Raw genomic sequence first — 20970 nt, 5'->3', positions numbered from 1 at the left:
CCCTTCCAACTCTTATCATTCTATTCTATTCTGAATTATATTCTATTCTGAATTGCATTCTATCCCATTCCCTATTACATTCTAAATAATTCCTAATTCTATTCTATTCATAATAATTAATTCCTAATTCTGTTCTATTCCTAGTAACTCCTAATTCTATTCTATTCCTAATAATTCCTAATTCTATTCTATTCCTAATTCTATTCCTAATAATTCCTAATTCTATTCTATTTTATTCTTAATAATCCCTAATTGCTAAATCCAATTCCGTATTGTCTTCCATTCCATTCTGTGAAGGTTGCTCAGAAGGCCTTGGAAGGAGCGGTTCTTGGATTTTAAAAAGCATTTGCAGTCTACAAATGAGCAAAGCAAGTGAACATGTGTAACACTTTTTTTAAAAAGCATATTTTACCTGTGTTGGTGGAGGTGGGGAAGGGTGATGGGAAGCCGACGCCCTTTCCAGCACGCTCAGGCGGCACTCCAGTTTGGAGATGGCCACTTGGAGGTTTGTGACCACTGAAAACATGAAGAAAAAAAAACATGATTAAAAGGATAGGATGCTACACGGCAACCCCTCAACTTAAAAGCTACCACCGGAGCCTTACGGCGTGGCTACTCACCGCTACGAAGGTGTTGGTTTTCTGCCTCCAAGTTAGCAATCCTGATGACCACCTCATTTTGGTCTCCGGCCGGTCCTGCAGGGGAGGGGCCGCTGGCGGTCTGCAAGAGACGGGGGCGAGGACAAAGGGAGGGAGGGAGTTTGAGGCCAGGCCAACCGCTGAACCCCAACCAGACCCCACAGAAAACGAAGCCAAAGTGGTAGCCACAAGGAGGGAGATGGGACAGGGGAAGACTTCCAGAAAGCAACTGGGAACCAGGAAGAGCACAAGACCTCACAGCTTTTATGGCTTGCAAAGGAAAGGGGAGAGGAGATGCTTCAACGCCCAGGGTGTGTTTCCTTGTTTTCCTAAAAGGTCTTTATAATAGAGGCCTAACGCAGCCTAGATAATTAAAAGTTGCAACGCTGGATGATCTTTCTATGAGGGTTTCCGTGGCTCTCTGAGCTTGGTTCCTTCCTTCCTTCTCCTTGGCGCTCTCTGAGCTGGTTTGTTTCCTTGCAGATGTTTCATGACCCAACTAGGTAACATCATCAGTGACCTACCTACCTACCTACCTTCCTTCCCTCCCTCCCTCCCCTCGGTGTTCTTGGAGTTTGGTGGTTTTCTTGCACGTTTCATGACCCGACTAGTGACTTTCTTTCCTTCCTTCCTTCCTCCCTTCCCTCTCTCCTCCTTGGGGCTCTCTAAACTCTGTTGTTTTTTTGCAGACATTTCACGACCCATCTAGATAACATCACCAGTGCTAGAAGGCAGTAGGATTTGTGGGGGGTGAGGGTGGAGAGGAGGAAGAGGATGGTGGGGTCCTTGGTGCTCTCTGGGCTTGGTTTGTGTCCTTGCAGCATTCCATGACACAAACTGGATAATCTCATGATTGAGGCTTCAGACAGCAGCCAAGAGTCTCTCATTTCAACCCTGAACTACAAACTTTCTCCTTTATTGATGCCGTACTTTGCTAGGACACAGTCCAGCATCTTCAACTGGGAAGGGTGAGCTCTATGTTAAGAAAGGAAGTGCAAGAACCTGTCATAAAATCTCCCCATCCCACAAGGCTGAGGGCAGAAACCACCTTGCCTTATTCAGGGTGGGACAGAAATGTCCACCTCTCCCTAGGATCCACAGGACTCTGAAGAGATGGGCTAGAAATCTTATCAGCTATTGAGTATGATGCAATTTTTTATAATTTTTTTTCATTATTTTTGTAAGAAGGATTTCATTTCTCCGGTCTTTAACGACGAGCCACTCTGTGGCAAAGTGCAAAAAGCAGATGGTGGAACCCGCAAAAGATTTAAGAAGAAAAAGCACATGAGATATGAGCAGCACAAAACTCTTCCAGTGAGCTGGAGCCAACTTTTGCATCAGGCTGTCTGGAAACGGATTTCTGACAAAACAACAACGACATTTTCCATTGGGAAAAATCCAGGGGGTGGCCTGCTACCGGTTCATCCCGGTTCGAAAGAACCGGTATTTAATTTTATCATTGTGAAAGCCGGTTCGGCAAACTGGATAAATCCACACACCTGGCTGGCCCCGCCCTCCCAGGAGTCCCCACTTGGCCCGTTTTTGGATGCCAGGTAAGTACAGAGCGCACGAGGCTTGGGGAGGGTGAAAAACAGGCCTCCTGGAGGCTCCAGGGGGCTGGAAACAGGCTAGTTTCCGGCCTCCAGAGCTTGCTGAGGCTGTTTTTACCTCCCAGAGGCTCAAGGAAAAACCTCCGGAGCCGCCTCTGGAGCCCGGGGAGGGGAAAAATGCCCCCCCCCCGCCATGATGCAGGAGGCCAACTAAGCCACGCCCACCATGGCCACACCCACCCAGCAACCGGGCAAAGAACCAATCGCTAAAATTTTTGAAGCCCACCCCCCCACCCCCAGAAAAATCTACTTGGTTGCTCAACATCCACCGTTATTTGACGAAGTATAATCAATTCTTCAATCAGGTACTGTTGTGGTTCGCCGGCAGCAGGTGCAGACGGCTGAGGTCTCGGAGAGCGAGGACTCGGATGAGGGGCCTGCGTGTGACGCAGGGAGGGGGCCCAGGACCATCAGGGAGGGGAGTGCTGCCTTTGGAGATTGTGGAGGCTAGCAGCAGTGAGGAAGAGTCCCCCGAGGAGCCTGTGCCCAGGGTGCGTGCACGCAGGGCTGCTCGAAGGAAAGAGCAGCTGCAGCAGCACAGGTGACTCGGGAGTCAGGCTGCAAGGTGACGGCCCTTTCCCTTAAGGGATAAAAGCCAGCCCTCGGTGGTGGGATTCTTTGCAGGAAGCAAAGGAGTTCTTGCACTTCAAGCCTTGGGGAAGTTTGGACTCTCTTGGTTTGTATCGGAAGACTTTTTGTTTGGACTATTTCTTAGTAACTTTCTCTAGTGTTCTTGGCAGCCTTGCACAACCTTAGCAAGGCTCGTTCTTATCAGAGACAAGTAGTTTTCATAGCCTTTTAAAAGTGAATTAACAGAATTTGCAGAGAAGCATTAGAATGTTTTGCTTTTATGGCTGTTTGGTGTTTACTTGGAACAAAGTTTGGGTCAGAACAGGTACAGGTTATCCTCGACTTACAAACAACCAATTCGTTTAGTGGCCGTTCGAAGTTACAGCGGCACCACAAAAGGTCACTTATATGACCGTTTTTCAGTCTTACAACCATTGCAGCATCTCCATGACTGCGTGATCAAAATCTGGACACTTGGCAACCGGTTCCTATTTATGACGGTCACAGCATTCCCGGAGGGGGGGTCACATAATCCCCTTTTGCGACCTTCTGACAGGCAAAGTCAATGGGGGAGCCAGATTCATTTAACAAACATGTTACTGACTTTAAACAACTGCAGTGATTCACTTAACAACTGCAGCAAGAAAGTTTTGTAAAAAGTTCACTTAAAACCACCGTATTGCTTAGTGACAGAAATTTTGGCCTCTATTGTGGTCATAAAACTGAGGACTACCTGTACAAATAAGGGATTTTTTAAGTATAGGGCCGTGATGGCGAACCTATGGCACGCGTGCCACAGATGGCACACAGAGCCATTAGTGCGGGCATACGAGCCCCAGGCAAACTTACCTGCACTGCGCATGTGTGCGCCTCCCAGCTGATTTTTGGGCCTTTTTCTGCCTCCCAGAGGCTTGAGGGAAGCCTCTGCAGCCTTTGCAGGCAGAAAAATAGGCCCGCTTGGTCACTTCCTGTATTTCCGAAAATACTGGAAGTGACAAAACGGGCCCATTTTTCGGCCTGCAAAGGCTGGAGAGGCTTCCCTCGAGCCTCTGGCAGGTTGGAAAAGGCCTCAAAGGGGCCGAAAATCAGATGGGAGGCGCAATGCAGGTAAGGGGGCGGTAAGGGGTGGCAAATCGCATGCACATGCACAGGGGGCGTGGCAGGGCGCACATTGCCTTCTGGGTGCTGGCCCGCAAGCGTGCACACAATTTTTGGCACAGGAGCCCAAAACGGTTAGCCACCACTGGTATAGGGTATGGCTAATATAAGTATCTGATATACTTAGGCGGCCTAGAGATATATGTTTTTTTTTAAAGTGAGAGGAATTACATTACAGCCAATCTCTTCCAGAAGGTGCCTTAAGGTCCCCAATTCAATGCAGGAAATTGAGAAGCAAAAATGCACAGAAATGGGACAACGGACAGGACACCATTTTGCAAGTAACCACAACAAGAGGCACGGAGGATGCCTGTTTCTTCCATGCCAGCTGGGACAAACAGACAGGCAGACAGACAGACGGAAGGTGATCGCACTCCTTCCCACAAGCAACTTACAGCCGCGTGACCCGAGCGCTTCTTGGACCGAAGGCCAGCGGCTTCCTGAGGGTTTTGCAAAACTGTCTTGAGCTGAAAAGGGTCACAATACAGCCAGAGAATTATAATTAGGATTAAATGAATGAACATTTGCTTGACTGACTGTTCTCCATGCAAGAAACACTGTGGCATAGAACAGGGCATTATTGTGTAGCATCCTTGAATGCGCAGGATATTTGGCGAGACGTTATAACAGAATTAACAGAATAGGAAGGGGCCTTGGAGGTCTTCTAGTCCAACCCCCTGCTCAAGCAAAAGACCCTACAACATTTCAGGCAAATGGCTGATCAAACTCTCCTAAAAAAACCTCCCGTGATGGAGCACCCACGACTTCCTTTCGGCAAGCTGTTCCCCTGGTTAATTGTCCCCATGGTCAGGAAATTAATTTCTCCTTAGTTCCAGGTTGCTTCTCTCCTTGATGAGTTTCCCATCTGTTGCTTCTTGTCCTGCCTGGAGGCAGGACTTCTCTGCCAAAAATCCTGCCCTCTAAAACAGAATGTCCCGGTCATGCCTTGGCTTTTTTCCCAGGCCTGGCATAGGACATCTGTGAACTCCCTCTTGGAACATTTTTTTAATGCTGGGTCGGGTTTCTTTGCTTGGGCCTTTCAGTTAGATACCACGCATATTGTAAACTACCCGATGTCTCTATGCAGTTGGGTAACCTTAATAATAACAGTAACAACAAAAAACAAGTAAACCAACCAGCCCCAAAGGCTGTGAATCTCACTAAAGGTTAACCAATAATAATAATAAAAAGTAAATCAACCAGCCCCAAAGGCCCTGCATCTCACTAAAGATTAACTAATAATAACTACTACTACTACTACTACTGGGAACAACATGTTGAGAAGGTTCTGGAGAATGAAAAAGTCAAGATCTTGTGGGACTTCTAGAATTCACACGGACAGGCACTTCGCCCACAACACGCCTGACATGACAATAGTTGAAAAGAAAAAGGGTTGGTTCATTGACATTGCAAGACCTGGTGATGCACGAATTGTGGACACGCAGCAAGAAAAAAATCACAAGGTATCGGGACTTACAAATTGAAGTTGAGCGACTTTGGAAAAAGAAATCATCATGTGTTATCCCAATTGTGATTAGAGCCCTTGGAGCAATACCGAAAGGGCTGCCTCGCTATTTGCAAATCCTGAATCAGACTTGAATACCCTGATTCTACAAAAAAAACCACCCTACTTGGAACAACTTATATCCTCCGAAGTACCTGAACAGTTCCTAGGTCCTTGGTTAGGACTCGAGATGTTGAGCTACCAACCAGCCCCAAAGGCTGTGAATCTCACTAAAGATAATAATAATAATGATAATGATGATGATGATGATAATAATAATAATAATAATAATAATGATAATGATAATAATAATAATGGGATTTGGCCAAGACTGGAAATGTTTCCAAGCGCTGAATCCAGCCAAGGCATTAAGTTCGTGTTTTAAAAGCAGCTGCTTACATATAAAAGGGAAAATTACGAATTACTTTTCCTCAACTGATTGCAATACAGCCCAAAATGTCTGTTGCTAAGTGAGACAGCCATTAAGTGAGTTTTTGCCCCGTTTTACCCCCTTTCCGGCTGCAGATGTTAAGTTAGGAACATGGCTGTTAAATGAATCTGGCTTCCTCAAAAGGTCTCAAAAGGGGAACATGGGACGCTGCAACTGTTGTAAGTCCATGTCAGTTGCCAAGCCTCTGAATTTTGATCAGGTGACCACGGGGATGCTGCCACATGACTGGGAAAAAGTCACAAATTGCTTTTTTACCCCAGTGCCGTTGTGCTTTCAAGTGATCCCTAAACCAATGGTTGTAAGTACAGGAAGGGCTCGACTTATGTTGTGGTTAGCCGGCAGCAGGTGCCGACGGCTGAGGAGAGCGAGGACCCAGATGAGGGGCCAGGACCATTAGGGAGTGGACTGCTGCCTTCAGAGATTGTGGAGGCTGGCAGCCGTGATGAGGAGGTTCCCGAAGATCCTGTGCCAAGTGCGCATGCACGCAGGGCTGCTCGCAGGAAAGAGCAGCTGCAGCAGCACGGGCAACTCAGGAGTAAGGCTGCAAGGTAATGGCCCCTCCTTTAAGAAGATAAAAGCCAGCTGTGAAGCGAAAGTTCTTTGCAGGAAGCAAAAACGTTTTGAAACTCCAGCCTCATGGATATTCCAGTATTTTGGTATTTGAAGACTCTTGTGTTGTAAATTATTTCTTAGCTGTTATTCTTGGCAGCCTCGTATAGTTTTGGCAAGGCTTGTGCTTATCAAAGTTAATTAGTTTGCAGAAGTCTTTTAACCGAGGATTCGTAAGAATCATTGAAAGGTTTCCGTTCCCTTTGGTTCATGTTTGTTTTATTGTAAAAGGGTTTGGATTAGAACAATTTACAACAACTGAGCCCAAAATTTATGCTGCTAAGTGAGGAATCTTTTAAGGGAGTTTCCCCCCTTTTTACGACTTTCCTTGCCATGTTTTTCACATGAATTCCTGGTTGTTAAGTTGTTAAGTGAAGCTGTCTTCCCCGTTGACTTTGGTTGTCAGAAGGGGGAATCACGTGCTGCAACCGTCATAAGTGTGAGTCGGTTGTCCAGCATCCAAATGTAAAGCACGTGACCAGGCAGATGCTGCAACTGTCGTAAGTGTGGAAAACGGTCATAAGTCCCTTTTTTCGGTGCTGTCGTAACTTTGAATGGTCACTAAACAGACTGTTTTAAGTCGAGAATTACCTGTAATTATGGGAGGTAATTTGGTTGAGACCGGAAACATTTCCAGAGCTGAACTGAGCAAGTGCCTAATTAATTTCAAGTGTTTTAAAAGCAGAACATTTTACATTATATATGTATACATACATACTACATACATACATACATACATACATACATACATACATACATACATACATATATATATATACACACCCTGTTTCCCCAAAAATAAGACCCTGTCTTATATTTTGTTTTGCCACCAAAAAAAAGGCACCAGTTCTTATTTTCGGAGGATGCCATCCACTGACTAACCTCACTTGCGCCTGTTGCCCCTGGCCCCCTTTTCGCTGTTGGAGGCCTTCAGAAACTTCTTCTGCGGCCGATAACAGAGCTCCGGATCGATCCTGAGCTTTCTTATCAGCTCCAGAGGCCTTCAGGAAAGCCTGGCCAGCTGCAGAAGAAATGGGCCGGTGAGGCAGATGTCGGGGTGTGCAAGGCCTGGCTACAACTGTCCAAGTTTAAGTAGTAGGGCAGCTCCACCCTCCCATCCCCACCCTAGCTTAATGTTTACCCGTCCACTCTGGAGTGGGCGGGATCTTAATTAGGGCTTATTTTGGGGGTGAGGCTTATATTGGGCATACATGTAAAAATCAAGCTAGGACTTACTTTCAAGGTAGGTCGTATTTTCGGGAAAATAGGGTAGATACATACATATATATATTTAATGTATACATTATAATATAACAATGTAATTAGTATAGTATAGTATAGGATAGTATAGTATAGTTTAGTATGGTATAATATTATATTATAATATAATATAATATAATATAATATAATAATATAATATAATATAATATAATATAATATAATATAATATAATATAATATAATATAATATAATATAATATAATATAAAATATATAATATACAATATACAATACAATACAATGCAATACAATATAATATATAGAATATAATATAACATAATGTTACATTATATTATATAACAGAAAACTAGGAATATTTTTCCGTACTCTCCTTCAAGCTTCAAATTTTTAGGGTAGGTCGTATCCAGCATGAAATATAATAACCATCTTAGCAGACAGTTCTCCAAGCGTCACTTAAAAATAGAATATGGATATTTAATACAGAACATCCACATTCCCTTAGCAGTGGCTAAGGGAATCACCACAGTTGTTTAGTCACACAGTTGTTGAGTGAATCCGGCTTCCCCATTGACTCTGCTGGGGAGAAGATCGCAAACGGGGATCACGGACGCCGGGACACTGCGACCATCATAAAGATGAACTGGTTGCCAAGCATCTGAATTTTGATCAGGGGACTCTGGGAACGCTGCAATGATTTTAAGGGTGAAAAGCGGTCATAATGTTATGGATCACTGGCAGCAGGTGCGGACGGCTGAGGCCTCGGAGAGCGAGGACTCGGATGAGGGGCCTGCGTGTGATGCAGGGATGGGGTTAGGACCATCAGGAAGGGGAATGCTGCCTTCGGAGATGGTGGAGGCTGGCAGCAGTGAGGAAGAGTCCCCCGAGGAGCCTGTGCCCAGTGCAGGGCTGCTCGAAGGGAAGAGCAGCTGCAGCAGCACAGGCAGACTCGGGAGTAAGGCTGCAAAGTGATGGCCTCTCCCTTAAGGGATAAAAGCCAGCCCTTGGAGGTGGGATTCTTTGCAGGAAGCAAAGAAGTTCTTGCACTCAAGCCTTGTGGACGTTCGGATTATCTTGGCTGGTGTTTGGAAACTCTTTGTGTTTGAAATATTTCTTAGTAACTTTCTCTAGCGTTCTTGGCAGCCTTGCACCACCTTGGCAAGGCTCGTTCTTATCAGAGACAAATAATTTGAAACAGCGTTTTAACCAGGAAGGAATGGAATTCGTAAATAATCATTAAAAGGTTTTGCTGTTACCTCTGTTTCGTGGTTGTTTCCTTGAAACAAGGTTTGGGTCAGAACACGTTAAGTCACTTTTTTTCAGGTCCATTGCAACTTTGAATGGTCACTAAATGAACGGTTTTAAGTCAAGGACTTCCTGCATGCATCTGCTGATAAGATTTTTCTTCCCTTTCCTACCTGACATCTGATTGACAAGCTTGTCATCAGAATCACCATCAGAGCCTCATTCAGGGACTGCCCCAAACTGACTCAAATCCTCAACACCTGCCAGGGATGTTCACATCCAGTTCACATCCAGTACAGGCAGTCCTCGACTTACAAAGCTTTTTTCACACTTACGACCATTGCAGCATCCCCGTGGTCAGGTGATCGAAATTCAGACTCTTGGAAACTGGCATGTACTTATGCCTGTTAAAGTGTCCCGGGGGGAGGGGGTGTATTTCACTTGATCTTCTGCAACCAATGAGGAGCCAAATTGATTAATAGTCATGTTACTACCTTAACAGCTGCAATGGTTCACTTAGCGACAGCAGCAAGGAAGGTTTTTAAAGGGGGAAAGATTTGCAGCTTGGCTTTTCAAGAGAAGTGAAACCTCCCCAATTTGGAGCCAAAGAAAAGTGTAGGATTCTGATAATATTGGTTTTTAATCTTGATTTTGCTCAACCCAGCATCTCCGCAGGTGCATCTTCTGGCCTGCAATGCTAACACACCTGGAAGGGCCCAGAAGGAGGAGAACTGTGTTTAGAATCTCTGTTTCCATTTAAAAAAAACAAAAAAATAAATTAAAAAAAAATACAGAAAAAGTTCTTCTCCTCTTTAAATGTTAAATATTTAAATATTCCCTGCACTGGAGTTAGAATTAGAGTAGACTCCAGTCGTTGGCTTACGATCGTTTGCTTAGCGATTGACTAAGTGGCACCCAAAAAGTAACTTATGACCGCTTCTCATCCTTACAACCGTCGCAGCATCCGTTCGTGATCAAAATTCATTCAAATATTGGCATTATGTCTCCCCTGGTCCTTCTCTTCCCTAGACTAACCAGGCCCAGTTCCTGCACCCATTCTTCATATGTTTTAGCTTCCAGTCCCCTACTCCTCTTGGTTGCTCTTCTCTGCACTCTTTTCTAGACTTTCAACGTCTTTTTTTATAGTGTGGTGACCAAAACTGGATGCAAGACTCTAGGTATGGCCTTACTAAGGCTTTATAGAGTGGTATTACTACCTCACTTGATCTTAGTTGTATCCTTCTGTTAATGCAACTTAGGATTGCACTGGCTTTTTTGGCTGCTGTTTCCGGCTTCCGGAGGGCCTCTAGGGCCCGGGGGAAGGCCATTTTCGCTCTCCCAGAGGCCTGAGGGAAGCCTCCGGACTCTGGGGAAGGTGAAAAATGCCCCTCCCAGAAGTTCCGGTAGGCCACGCCCACCAGCAACTGGGCAGAGAACTGGTTGTTGGGGGTTTTGAATCCAACGTGGGTTAACGTCATTGCCCAGAGGATCCTGGGTTGCCCTCTCCCCTCTTTGGAAGAGCTTTATAGCTCCCGCGGCCTTAAGGAAGTTCAAAACATCCTCAAAGATCCATCTCATCCTGGGCACCCCCTTTTTTTTTTAACTATTACCATCTGGCATACGGTACAGGATAATAATAAAAACAAGGACAAATAGGCTGAAAAACAACTTGTATCCCAGAGCAGTAACTCTATTGAATTCTACTGTATGGTGCAATATTGATGCAGTATCAGAGGTTTTCAATTCAATGTGTGGAGTGTGAAGGATGTGAGTTTATGTTTTATTCTGAATGGCACCCAAAAAAGTAACTTATGACCGTTTCTCACCCTTACGACCGTCGCAGCATCTGTTCGTGATCAAAATTCGGACGTTTGGCAACTGACTCGGATTTACGGCGGGTCGCTGTGTCCCCGGGGGTCACGTGATCCTCTTTTGCAACTGTCTTGACAAGGAAAGTCAACAGGGAAGCCGGATTCGCTGAACGACCATGTGATGAACTGAACAACTGCAGTGATTCGCTTAACAACGGTAGCGAGGAAGGTCATAAACCGGGGGGAAACTTGCTTAAGCACTTAGCAATGGGAATTTGGGGCTCAATTTTCATCGTAAGTGGAAGCCTGCCTCTTATCTTCTCCCAGGACACACAGAGGGCAGTACAGGTAAGTCCTCGACTTACAACAGTTCACTTAGTGACCGTTTGAAGTTACAACGGCAGTGAAAAAGCAACCTACGTCCGTTTTTCAGACTTACGACCGTTGCAGCTTCCCCATGGTCACAGGATCAATACTGAGACACTTTGGGAACTGACTCACAGCTATGACGGTCGCAGTGTTGTGGGATCAGCTGATCCCCTTTTGTGATAAGGAAAGTCAATAGGGAAGCCAGGTTCACTTAACAATCGGGTTTCCAATTGAACAGCAGGGATTCACATAACAACCGTGGCGAGGAAGGCTGTAAAACGGGGCAAAATCCACTTAACAAATGTCTCACTTAGCGACAGAAATTTGGGACTCCGTTGTGGCTGCAAGTGGAGGACTTTACCAGCCTCATCTCAACATTATTCCTTGCCAGCTCAGTTAAGGAAGTCCTCGACTTACGCCCCACAATCGGGAGCTCAGCAAAGCGGTTATGAAGGGGCCGGTGCCCCATTTTACAAAGTTTGTCGGCCTTGGTTGTTAAGTGAACCACAGAGTCCTTAAACGAATCCAACTTCCTCCACCGGTTTTTGCCTGCTGGAAGCCAGCTGGGCGATTACATGACCCCGCCAAAGCACTGGTGGCCAAGCACCCCCATTTTTTAATCACGCGACAGTCGTAAGTGTGAGGACTGCCCGTTAAGTTGCTTTTTTTCAGTGCCATTGTAGCTTAGGGTGGTCACTAAATGAAATGCCTGTAATTCGAGTACTTCTCTCTCTCTCCTTCGAAGGAAAATTTTGCAGTCAGACGAGCCAAGACTTTTGAATTCTGCATTCTGGCTCCAAACAGCCCACGTTACAGGGAGTCCTCGGCGTATGACCGTAAAAAAAAGCCCCAAGCATTTGTGGCAAAGCCAGACAAGTCGCTAAGTGAGTTTTGCCCCTCCCCAGTTTATGACCTTTCCGGCTTCCCCCCCACCCGTCGACTTTGCTCATCAGAAGGTCGCCAAAGGGGATTTAGGGCGTCCCCACGAACCGTCGTAAGCGTGAGTCAGTTCTCAAGCATCCCGCGTATAAATCACGTGACCATGGAAATGCTGCAATGGTGGTTAAGTGGGGGGGGGGGGAAATGGGTCATAAGTCACTTGTCATGAGTCACTTTTTTTCCAGCTGCCGTTCTAGCTTAAAACAGTCACTAAACGAATTACTGTTAAGTCGAGGACTACCTGTAGTTTCTTAGGGTTAATCTGCAAAAGCGGCCCTCCCTGGAGGAAGCCCAGACCCTAGATTTGCCTGCTTGTGATATTGTGCTTTGCAAGATAAGCCTTCATCTTGCCCAATCAGGGCTCTCTAAATTTAAGGCAAGAGAATCCACACAGGTAGACTCAAAGGTGCTTTTATTTTCTTCCCCACCTCCCCATCCCCCTCCCCCCAAAAAAAGGCAACTGGACTTTGTTTCTCCTTGAAGACATCTCGCTTCTCACCCGAGAAGCTTCTTCAGTTCTTGATCGGAAGCTTCAGCAGAAGGGAAGAAGCTCCTTGGATGAGAAGCAAAACGTCTTCAAGGGGGAAAAAAGGTTGCTTTTTTTGGGGGGGGGGGGAAGGAGAGGGAAGGCAACTTTGGGATAACCATGATCTGGATGACCGAGAATCTCCATAGACAGCCACACAGGTAAGAGTTTATCAGAGGAGAGGTGGGCAGGAGGAGGGAGGAGGCCGATTACTGTCTGATGCTCTCTGAGCTTCATGGTGGCCTTGCAGACATTTCATTACCCAACTATGGAACATCATCAGTGCTGGGAGGGAGGGGGGTTCGCAGAGAGGAGGAGGAGGAGAGGAAGAGGAGGTGGAGGGAGGAGGGCTGTGGGATGCTTGGTGTTCTCCGACAGTTTTCTTGCAGGTATTTCATTATCCAACTATGGAACATCATCAGTGATCGGAGGGGGCTTGCAGGGAGGAGGAAGGGAAGGAGGAGGACGGTGGGATGCTTGGTGTCCTCTGAGCTGGATAGCTTTCTTGCAGACATTTTATTACCCAACTATGGAACATCATCAGTGCTAGAAAGAAAGAGGAGGAAGGAAGAAGGAAGGAAAATGAAGGAAAGAAAAAAGCAAGGAAGGAAGAAGGAAGGAAAAAAGGAAAGGAAAAAGACGGAAAAAGGAAGGAAAAGGAAGTAAAAAAGGAAGGAAGGAGAAGGAAGGCGAAAGAAAAAGAAGGAAGGAGAAGGAAGGAAAAAAGAAAGAAGGAGAAAGAAGGAAAAGGAAGGAAAAAGGAAGGAAAAAAGGAAGGAAGGAAGGAGGAAGGAAAATGAAGGAAAGAAAAAAGGAAGGAAGGAGAAGGAAGGAAAAAGGAAAGAAAAGAAGGAAAAAGGAAGGAAAGGAAAAAGAGGAAGGACAGAAGGAAAAGAAAAAGAAGGAAGGAAAAAAGAAAGGAGAAAGAAGGAAAAGGAAGGAAAAAAGGAAAAAAAGGAAGGAAGGAGAAGGAAGGAAGGAGAAAGAAAAGGAGAAGGAAGAAAGGAAGGAAGGAAGGAAGGAAGGAAGGAAGGAAGGAAGGAAGGAAGGAAGGAAGGAAGGGTCTGAGAGATATGCCACAGCCAGGAAAAAGTAAAAAAAAAAAAAAGAAGGGAAAGAGCCAGCTGGTGAGAGAGCGTTTGGGTACTCACTCCGGCCAGTGACTTCTGGATATTCTCCCTTGCTCTGGCAATGTCGCGCAGGATGGTGCTGGCGCCGTTCTCCTGCAAACATGCAGAAAGAACCAAGTGGTGTGTTTTCCTTCTCGTTCTCTCTTTTTCTTTGTTCCCAAAGAGGTGCATACAGACACAGGAGGAATTCCCCAAGGGCGGCTCAAAAGGAAAGGGGTCCTTTTTTTTTAAGGTGCACAACAGCTGGCCGTGTGGAAAGGTTGAGGGCATGAACATTCGCCGGCTTAGCGCAAGGGCTGAAGTTTCCTGCGCTGCGCGGAAGGCAGGTGGCTGTCGGTCAGGGACGGTTGCCGAGGTGGGTTTGTTTTTTTTTAAATACACCAGCGAAATTTTAACGTTTCCCGTTTGTTCTTTGCTTTCCCTCCTCCTCCCGCTAGGATGATGATTTATCGTAGGGCACGTTCGCATCACATGTCAACGAGTACAAAGAGAGGAAAATGCAAAATAGGACACCGAAAATCTAAAAATACTGGGAATGTTATGCCTAGGGGGGGTCAGGGGTCTCCAACCGTGGCCACTTTAAGCCTGGCGGACTTCAACTCCCAGAATTCCCCATTCAACCATGCCTGTTGGTTCTTTTTCCCCTACTCCCCAGAGTGGCGAGATTGCAGAGAAAGGGATTACAAGAGAGTAAAAGCAGGCCGAGAGCTGAAGTCTAGCGAAGCTGGCTTGGGGGGTTCTGGGAGTTGGGAGTCCACCAGTCTTAAATCAGGGGTCCCCAACCTTGGCAACCTTAAGACTTGTGGACTTCAACTCCCAGAATTCCCCATTCAACCGTCCCTGGGGGGGGGGGGGCTCCTATTCCCTAGACTGGAGAGATTGCAGAGAAAGGGATTACAAGAGAGTAAAGCAGGCATAGAGTTGAAAGTCTAGCCAAGCTGGCTGGGGAATTCTGGGAGTCGAAGTCCTCCAGGCTTTAAAAGTGGCCACGGTTGGAGACCCCTGGTCTAGATCAGCGGTCCCCAACTTTCATGGCCCAGAGAGGGGTGGGTAGGAGAGGGGAACTGGCCCGCGCACGCAGTTTGCCGCTTGCCCAAGACCAGCTGCGCGCCGCTGCCCGGTTCTGAATGGCCCAGGGCCTAGTAGTGGGCAATGGCTTGGGGCTTATGGACCCCTGGTCTAAATCATCTTTGACAAGTTCTTTAGTAGCAGAAATGCAGGTTGCCTTCAACTTGCGACCCACAACAGAGCCCAACACCTACGTTGCAAAGTGAGACGTTTGTTCAGTGAGCTTTGCCTCCTTTCATAACCTTCCTTGCCACAGTTGTTAAGTGAATCATCGCAGTTTGTTAAGGGAGTAACGGGGTCGTTAGGAGAATCTGGGCTTCCCCGCTGACTGTGCTTGTGGGAAGGTCGCAGAAAGGGGAATCACGTGACCCCCGGGGCCCTGCAACGGTCATAAATACGAGTCAAAATTCAGCGCCTGAATTTTTGATGACTACAACAGTCGTAAGAATGAAATATGGTCATCGGAATGTTGCCAAAGGGGATCATCACGTGACTGTGGGACGCGGCAACTGTCGTAAGTATGAGTCAGTTGCCAAGCGTCCGAATTTGGATCACGTGTTCATGTGAATGCAATGGTCGTAAGTGTAGCAAACGGTCCTAAGTCCCTTTTTTCAGTGCTGCTGAAACTTCCAAGGGTCACTAAATGAACTGTTGTAAGTCGAGGAGTTCCCTGTGGCTGGATGGGGAAGTTAAGTTCCACAAGTTTCCAGTAGGAAGTTGGAACCAATCAGCACGAAGGGTGCACACCTAAGCACAATGCATAACTGGGATTTGGGGGTGTTTGCATGAGCCCATCTGCAGCCCTCGGCAACCTCCGCTTGCCCATCAAACCCTTCGTGCCATCGCTTTGTGCCAATAGCTGTGGCCAGTTGTGGGCAACTCTTCATAGCTACCTATTGTGGTTTGCCGGCAGCAGGTGCGGACAGCTGAGGTCTCGGAGAGCGAGGACTCGGATGAGGGGCCTGAGTGTGTGATGCAGGGATGGGGCCAGGACCATCAGGGAGTGGAATGCTGCCTTTGGAGATTGTGGAGGTTGGCAGCAGTGATGAAGAGGTCCTTGAGGAGCCTGTGCCCAGTGCACATGCGCGCAGGGCTGCTCGAAGGAAAGTGCAGCTGCAGCAGCACGGGTGCCTCGGGAGTAAGTCTGCAAGGTGATGGCCCCTCCCTTAAGAGATAAAAGCCAGCTGAGAAACCGGAGTTCTTTGCAGGAAGCAAAGACGTTTTTGCACTCAAGCCTTGTGGACGTTCGGAATATCTTGCTTGGTGTTTGGAGACTCTTTAGTGTTTTAAATATTTCTTGGCAACTTTCTCTAGTGTTCTTGGCAGCCTTGCACCACCTTGAAAGGGCTTGCTCTTATCTGGGACAATTAGTTTTAATGACTCTTTGTTGTGAATAAACAGAATTCACAGAGATGCATTAAAAAAGGTTTGCTTTTATATATACTTTGTGTTTGATTGAAATGAGGCTTGGGTCATAACACTACCTCCAGAGGTTCTTCTGCAATACCTCTACAGGGGTGGGGGCAACCACCTAAATTCTGTATTAGGCAGGTGAGGGGAACTATGCCCAGCCAAACCGTCCTTAGGCCACACTCATGCCACTGTCAGTAAAATAATTTGCCGTAAAAAGGGGACGCATGCAAAATACACCCCAAACTGCTTCCATTCTATCGGTTTCCGGCCCAAACGTAATTCAGTAGGTTCATTTGGGGAAACTGAGAAATACAACAAAATATAATTTATCTTCAGGATCTTCCAGCCAGCATTGCGAGATGAATAATTTTATTTTCTATTTCTATACTGCTCATTACGTTTGAGTGCCTCTGGCTTATGGGTATCAAATTGGAGGCAGTTTAAATTCTGTGCTCCCAAATTTGAACAAAACTCTGCTTCTATATTAAAGGCCTTTAAAAAAGGACCTATCCCTCCGATCCCCAATCGAGGACTGAGACATTAAAATGAAAAATTGAGGACACTGGGGGGATAGGACAGGCAAAATTACTGGAACAAACAAGCAGGAAAGGCTTGTGATAGACTAGCTGTGGGATGAGAACAGGCTGATCTAACAATTCCCATTCAGATTTTTCCATCAGCTAAAGATACAGGGTGACAAACACTTTCTCCAAAAGTGAGGAATAAAATGCATTTTTTTTTTAAAAAAAGAACTTTTTCAAAATATAACTGCAGTACAAAATTCCGATCAACACAACTCCTGAACAAAGCCCCACGTATAAGGGGTTGCTTTAAGGTGTCCAGACAGTGTCGCTTGTGTGGGGTCTTTGGTGCTCTTTGAGTTTGGTGGTTTTCTTGCAGACATTTCACTATCCCACTAACATCATTAGTGCTAGAAGGGAGCACTAGATAGAGCACTGATGCTGTTCCCTAGTTGGGTCATGAGATGTCTGCAAGAAAACCAGCAAGCTCAGAGAGCTCCAAGGACCCCCACCGTTCAACCCTGAGCTACAAAGATTCCCTTCTATTATAGCATCTTTTGAGTCATGAGCGTTCAAACCCAGGAGAAACAATTTTCCACACACAACCAGGAGAACCGCTTAAAACCAGTAGCAGCTGCGTGGAGATGGGACATCTAACCAAATTACTGGAAAGCACTTCTCAGAAGCTATGTGACTTGGGGAGATGGAAATAAGAATAATTGCCCCAAAGTTGTTCCTTCTGCAGGGACCCTACCGTGAGGGCTTCTGGGGGCTTGTTTTAACAAGCCAGTTTCAAACCAAGAACCCTGGCTTGTCCTAGAAGAGAGGTAGGCAATGGCCCCAGTGATAGGCAATGCAAAAATGGAGGAATTTCTCCTATAAGGGAGGAGAGAATAAACTACTTTGGGGATTAAAAGTTTCCTGTTAGCTATGGTACTCCGATACCTGTGAGCCAGGAGCTCAGATTACTACAAGTACAGGTAATCCTCGACTTACAACAGTTCTTTTAGTGACCATTCAAAGTTATTGGAGTCTGATTCTGAGGGGGAGATTGAGCAGCTGATAGGGAGTGGGAGTGTGGCTCTGGTGGCTGTGGAATAGACGGGGAAAAGGCACAGTCCGGCTGGGCATTCAGAGGAAGACCCAGGGCAAGCCCCTCTTCATCCTAGGGCACGCAGGGAGGAACGGAGAAGGGAGCAACATGGCTTATGGGAAAGGAAAGGGCCCTGATCCCTTTCATTAGTTGCAGCTGAGGGAACAAGATATAAGAAGGGCATTTGCACACAGCACCTTGCTGGAAGCAAAGCGTGCATTATCTTTGTCGAAGCTTATCTGGGTTTTGGCGTCCTCCCAACTGTGGGTGCTGCGTTATCTTTTCGAAGTCTGCAATTTATCATCCTGGCCTGGCCTGTTAATTACTTCAGTGTGGTTTGTGTTGGGTTTTTTTATTTCTAATTTATCTGTACTTTGGGTTCGGACTGCATTTCTTCCCTTTGTAGACTGTTTTTGGAAGAATTTGATCTCTAGCCGAGGATAACTGGACATTGGGCGCCAAGTTGGAGGAATTAAAGGGACTTTACCTATTTTTGTGACTTTGCCACGCCCCAGGTCATCACAGAATGGCACTGGAAAAACTGACTTATGACCATGTTGCACACTTACAACTGTTGCCGCCATCCTGGTGGTCACGTGATCAAAATTCAGACACATGGCAACTGGCATGTACTTATAAAGGTTGCAGTGTCCCAACGTCACTTTGGCGAACTTCCGACGAGCCAAATCCATGGGGAAGCAGGATTCACTTAACCACTGGGTCCCTAACTTATCAACGGCAGCGATTCACTTAACAACAATGGCAAGAAAGCTCGCAAAACAGGGCAAAACAAATGTCTCACTTAACAAACAGAAATCAGGAGCTCAATGATGGTTGTAAGTCGAGGAGTACCTGTATTTAGTGTTCAGACTGAATGTGGCGTGTTACAGGTAATCCTTGACTTACCAATACACCTTTAGCAACCAAAGTTACAATGGGAGTGGGGGGGGGAAGTGACTTAGGACCATTTTTCACATTTACGACCATTGCAGCATTCCCCCAGGGTCACATGATCAAAATCCAGACCCTTGGCAAACGATTTGTATTTATGACAGTTGCAGTGTCACATGATTCCCCCTTTTGCGACCCAAGTCCATGGGGAAGGCAGATTCGTTCACAAAAATGTGACTAACTTAAGTGCAGCGATGTTGTGGCCGCCAGCGGTCAGCGGAGCTGGCGGCAGACTCGGACAGTGAGGAGGTTGGGGAGGAACCTGGGCCAGTCCTGGAGTCTGGGGAAGGCTTTGACGAGGGCTCTGCGTGGGAGGCAGAGATAGGGCCAGGGCCATCCAACAGTTATCAGCTGCCTTCAGAGTCAGAGATCGGTGGGGAAGAAGAACAGTTGAAGCCTGTTCCCAGTGTGCGCATGCACAGAGCTGCCAGGAGAAGGGAACAGCTAAGGAACAAGGGACGACTCAGGAGTAAAGGCTCAGGTGGACGGTGAATAAAAGAGGACCAAAAGGGGAATGGGGTTTGCAGGAGACAATTGGTTCGTTTAATTAGGGTGAAGATCTGTTCCTCCATTCTTGCCAAGTAATTGCTGCTACAGCATGGCATTTGGAAGCTATCGGCCTGGCAACTCTCCCAGCCCGAGAAAGGTCTGTGGTTGTGACATCTCACGAAAGACTGTTTACCTGGACTTTCTTGAATGTGAATTGTAGCAATCGGTTCGTTTAATTAGGGTGACCAAATAAAACCAAATAAAAGAAGGTTTTGTCAGGATGAAGAGTCTGTTTCGTGATTTTGTGAAGCCTAAGTCAGAACAAGCAATTCGCTTTTTAAAAACTGTGGCAAGAAAGTTCGTAAAATGGAGCAAAACTCACTTAAGAACTGTCTTGCTTTAGCAAAGGAAATTTTGGACTCGATTCTGGTTGTAGGTCAAGGACTACCTGCGTGTTACTTCAAGGGTTACTCAGGAATCGGGCCACCCCCACAAAGGAGCGGAACCCTCAACCATTTCCTTGACTCTCATGAAGGTGGCCCCTTCCCTCCCTTGTCAAAGACCCAAAATTATTGGGAAGTACAAACCTTACCCAATTCCAAATGTGACGGACAATGGAACAGAATTAAAAATGGCCGGAGAAATACTTTCTATGAATCCAGTTACGATGCCGATAACCGAGCAGAGATGGCACACAATTTGTACTTGCTGGTTGCGTTAGGGGGCAAAGGACCAATCTTGCCATAAAGCTCTTCGGGGCTTTCTCAATAAGTAACCCTCAAAGGGGAGGTGTTGTGGCCTGTCAGCCGCCAGCCTCCCCAGCAGCCAAATCAGAGGAGGGAGGAGATGGCGTGGGAGTCAGGGTCAGAGAGAATGGAGTTGGCAAAAAGAGAGAGAGACAGAGAGAGAGAGAGACAGAGAGACAGAGACAGAGACACTGAGGCGGAGCCTAAGCCCTCAGATGGAGAGTCAACAGCCTTCAGGTCTGGAGGTGGGTGATGAGGAAGAGGAGGAACAGCTGGGTCCAGTGCCTGATGTGTGGATACACAGAAGGCAGAGGAGAGGAGAGCAGTGGAAATCTATGGGCTGGTCCTTGGGACGGAAGAGCCACGGCTGTTAGCAAAGCCCCACCTGGGGATAAAAGGCAGGAGGCAGAGATGAATAGATGTAGCAGACAACTACTCATCTCCTGCACGGACGGAATTGTTAGCCTGCGGTGAAAGAGAAAATATTGCCAGGGCTGCCGGCACTCCTAATAAAGGAACCGATGCTTCAACCTACAGAGGGTTTATTGTGTTTGGGGAGCTGGGTCAGAACACAAGGCCTTGTGGAGACATGAACTAAGAAGAAAAATACGAGCTTCGATGGACCAGAGTAAAGTAGGAGAGAATTCACAATGACGGATAGAAGCACCACTTGTGTTGGACCAGATATGAGAAGCCACCTGTGGCTTGGACACGGGAGATGTTAGCATCTTACCTGCTGGCAGGAAGGGCTGTGGGCCGGACCGTTCATCTGTTCATAGTACCGTTTTTCAGCATCGTCGTATTTGAATTTATCGAACCAGATCTTCTCATGCATGAGGAAGTGGGTTGCCATTTTTCTGCAAAGAGGAGGTTAAATAAATATTTGAAAGCA

The 20970-nt window shown here is 46.5% G+C and overlaps 1 protein-coding gene across 7 annotated transcripts in view; it reads right to left on the bottom strand.

Annotated features, from left to right (window-relative positions):
• EEF1D (eukaryotic translation elongation factor 1 delta) overlaps window positions 1-20970 on the bottom strand; it is a 46011-nt gene that overhangs the window by 11434 nt on the left and 13607 nt on the right. For 2 of the 7 annotated variants that reach the window (XM_026687715.2, XM_087958888.1), the window contains exons 2-6: window positions 20812-20935; window positions 13819-13890; window positions 4372-4443; window positions 621-720; window positions 413-516 (exon numbers count right to left, since the gene is read on the bottom strand). In XM_026687715.2, the coding sequence (XP_026543500.2) occupies window positions 413-516; window positions 621-720; window positions 4372-4443; window positions 13819-13890; window positions 20812-20931 (468 nt within the window). In that variant the 5' untranslated portion in view covers window positions 20932-20935. The remainder of the gene's footprint in view (window positions 1-412; window positions 517-620; window positions 721-4371; window positions 4444-13818; window positions 13891-20811; window positions 20936-20970) is intronic. The other 5 variants (XM_026687716.2, XM_087958890.1, XM_026687718.2 and 2 more) reach the window with 3 other exon arrangements.

This window comes from Notechis scutatus, chromosome 3 (genome assembly GCF_049901735.1).
Source record: "Notechis scutatus isolate UNSWTSFEM ecotype Mainland chromosome 3, rNotScu1.2, whole genome shotgun sequence".
NCBI classification, from domain to species: Eukaryota; Metazoa; Chordata; class Lepidosauria; order Squamata; family Elapidae; genus Notechis; species Notechis scutatus.
Note: the sequence above shows the minus strand (reverse complement) of the source record. Positions and strands in the feature narration are given on the sequence as shown.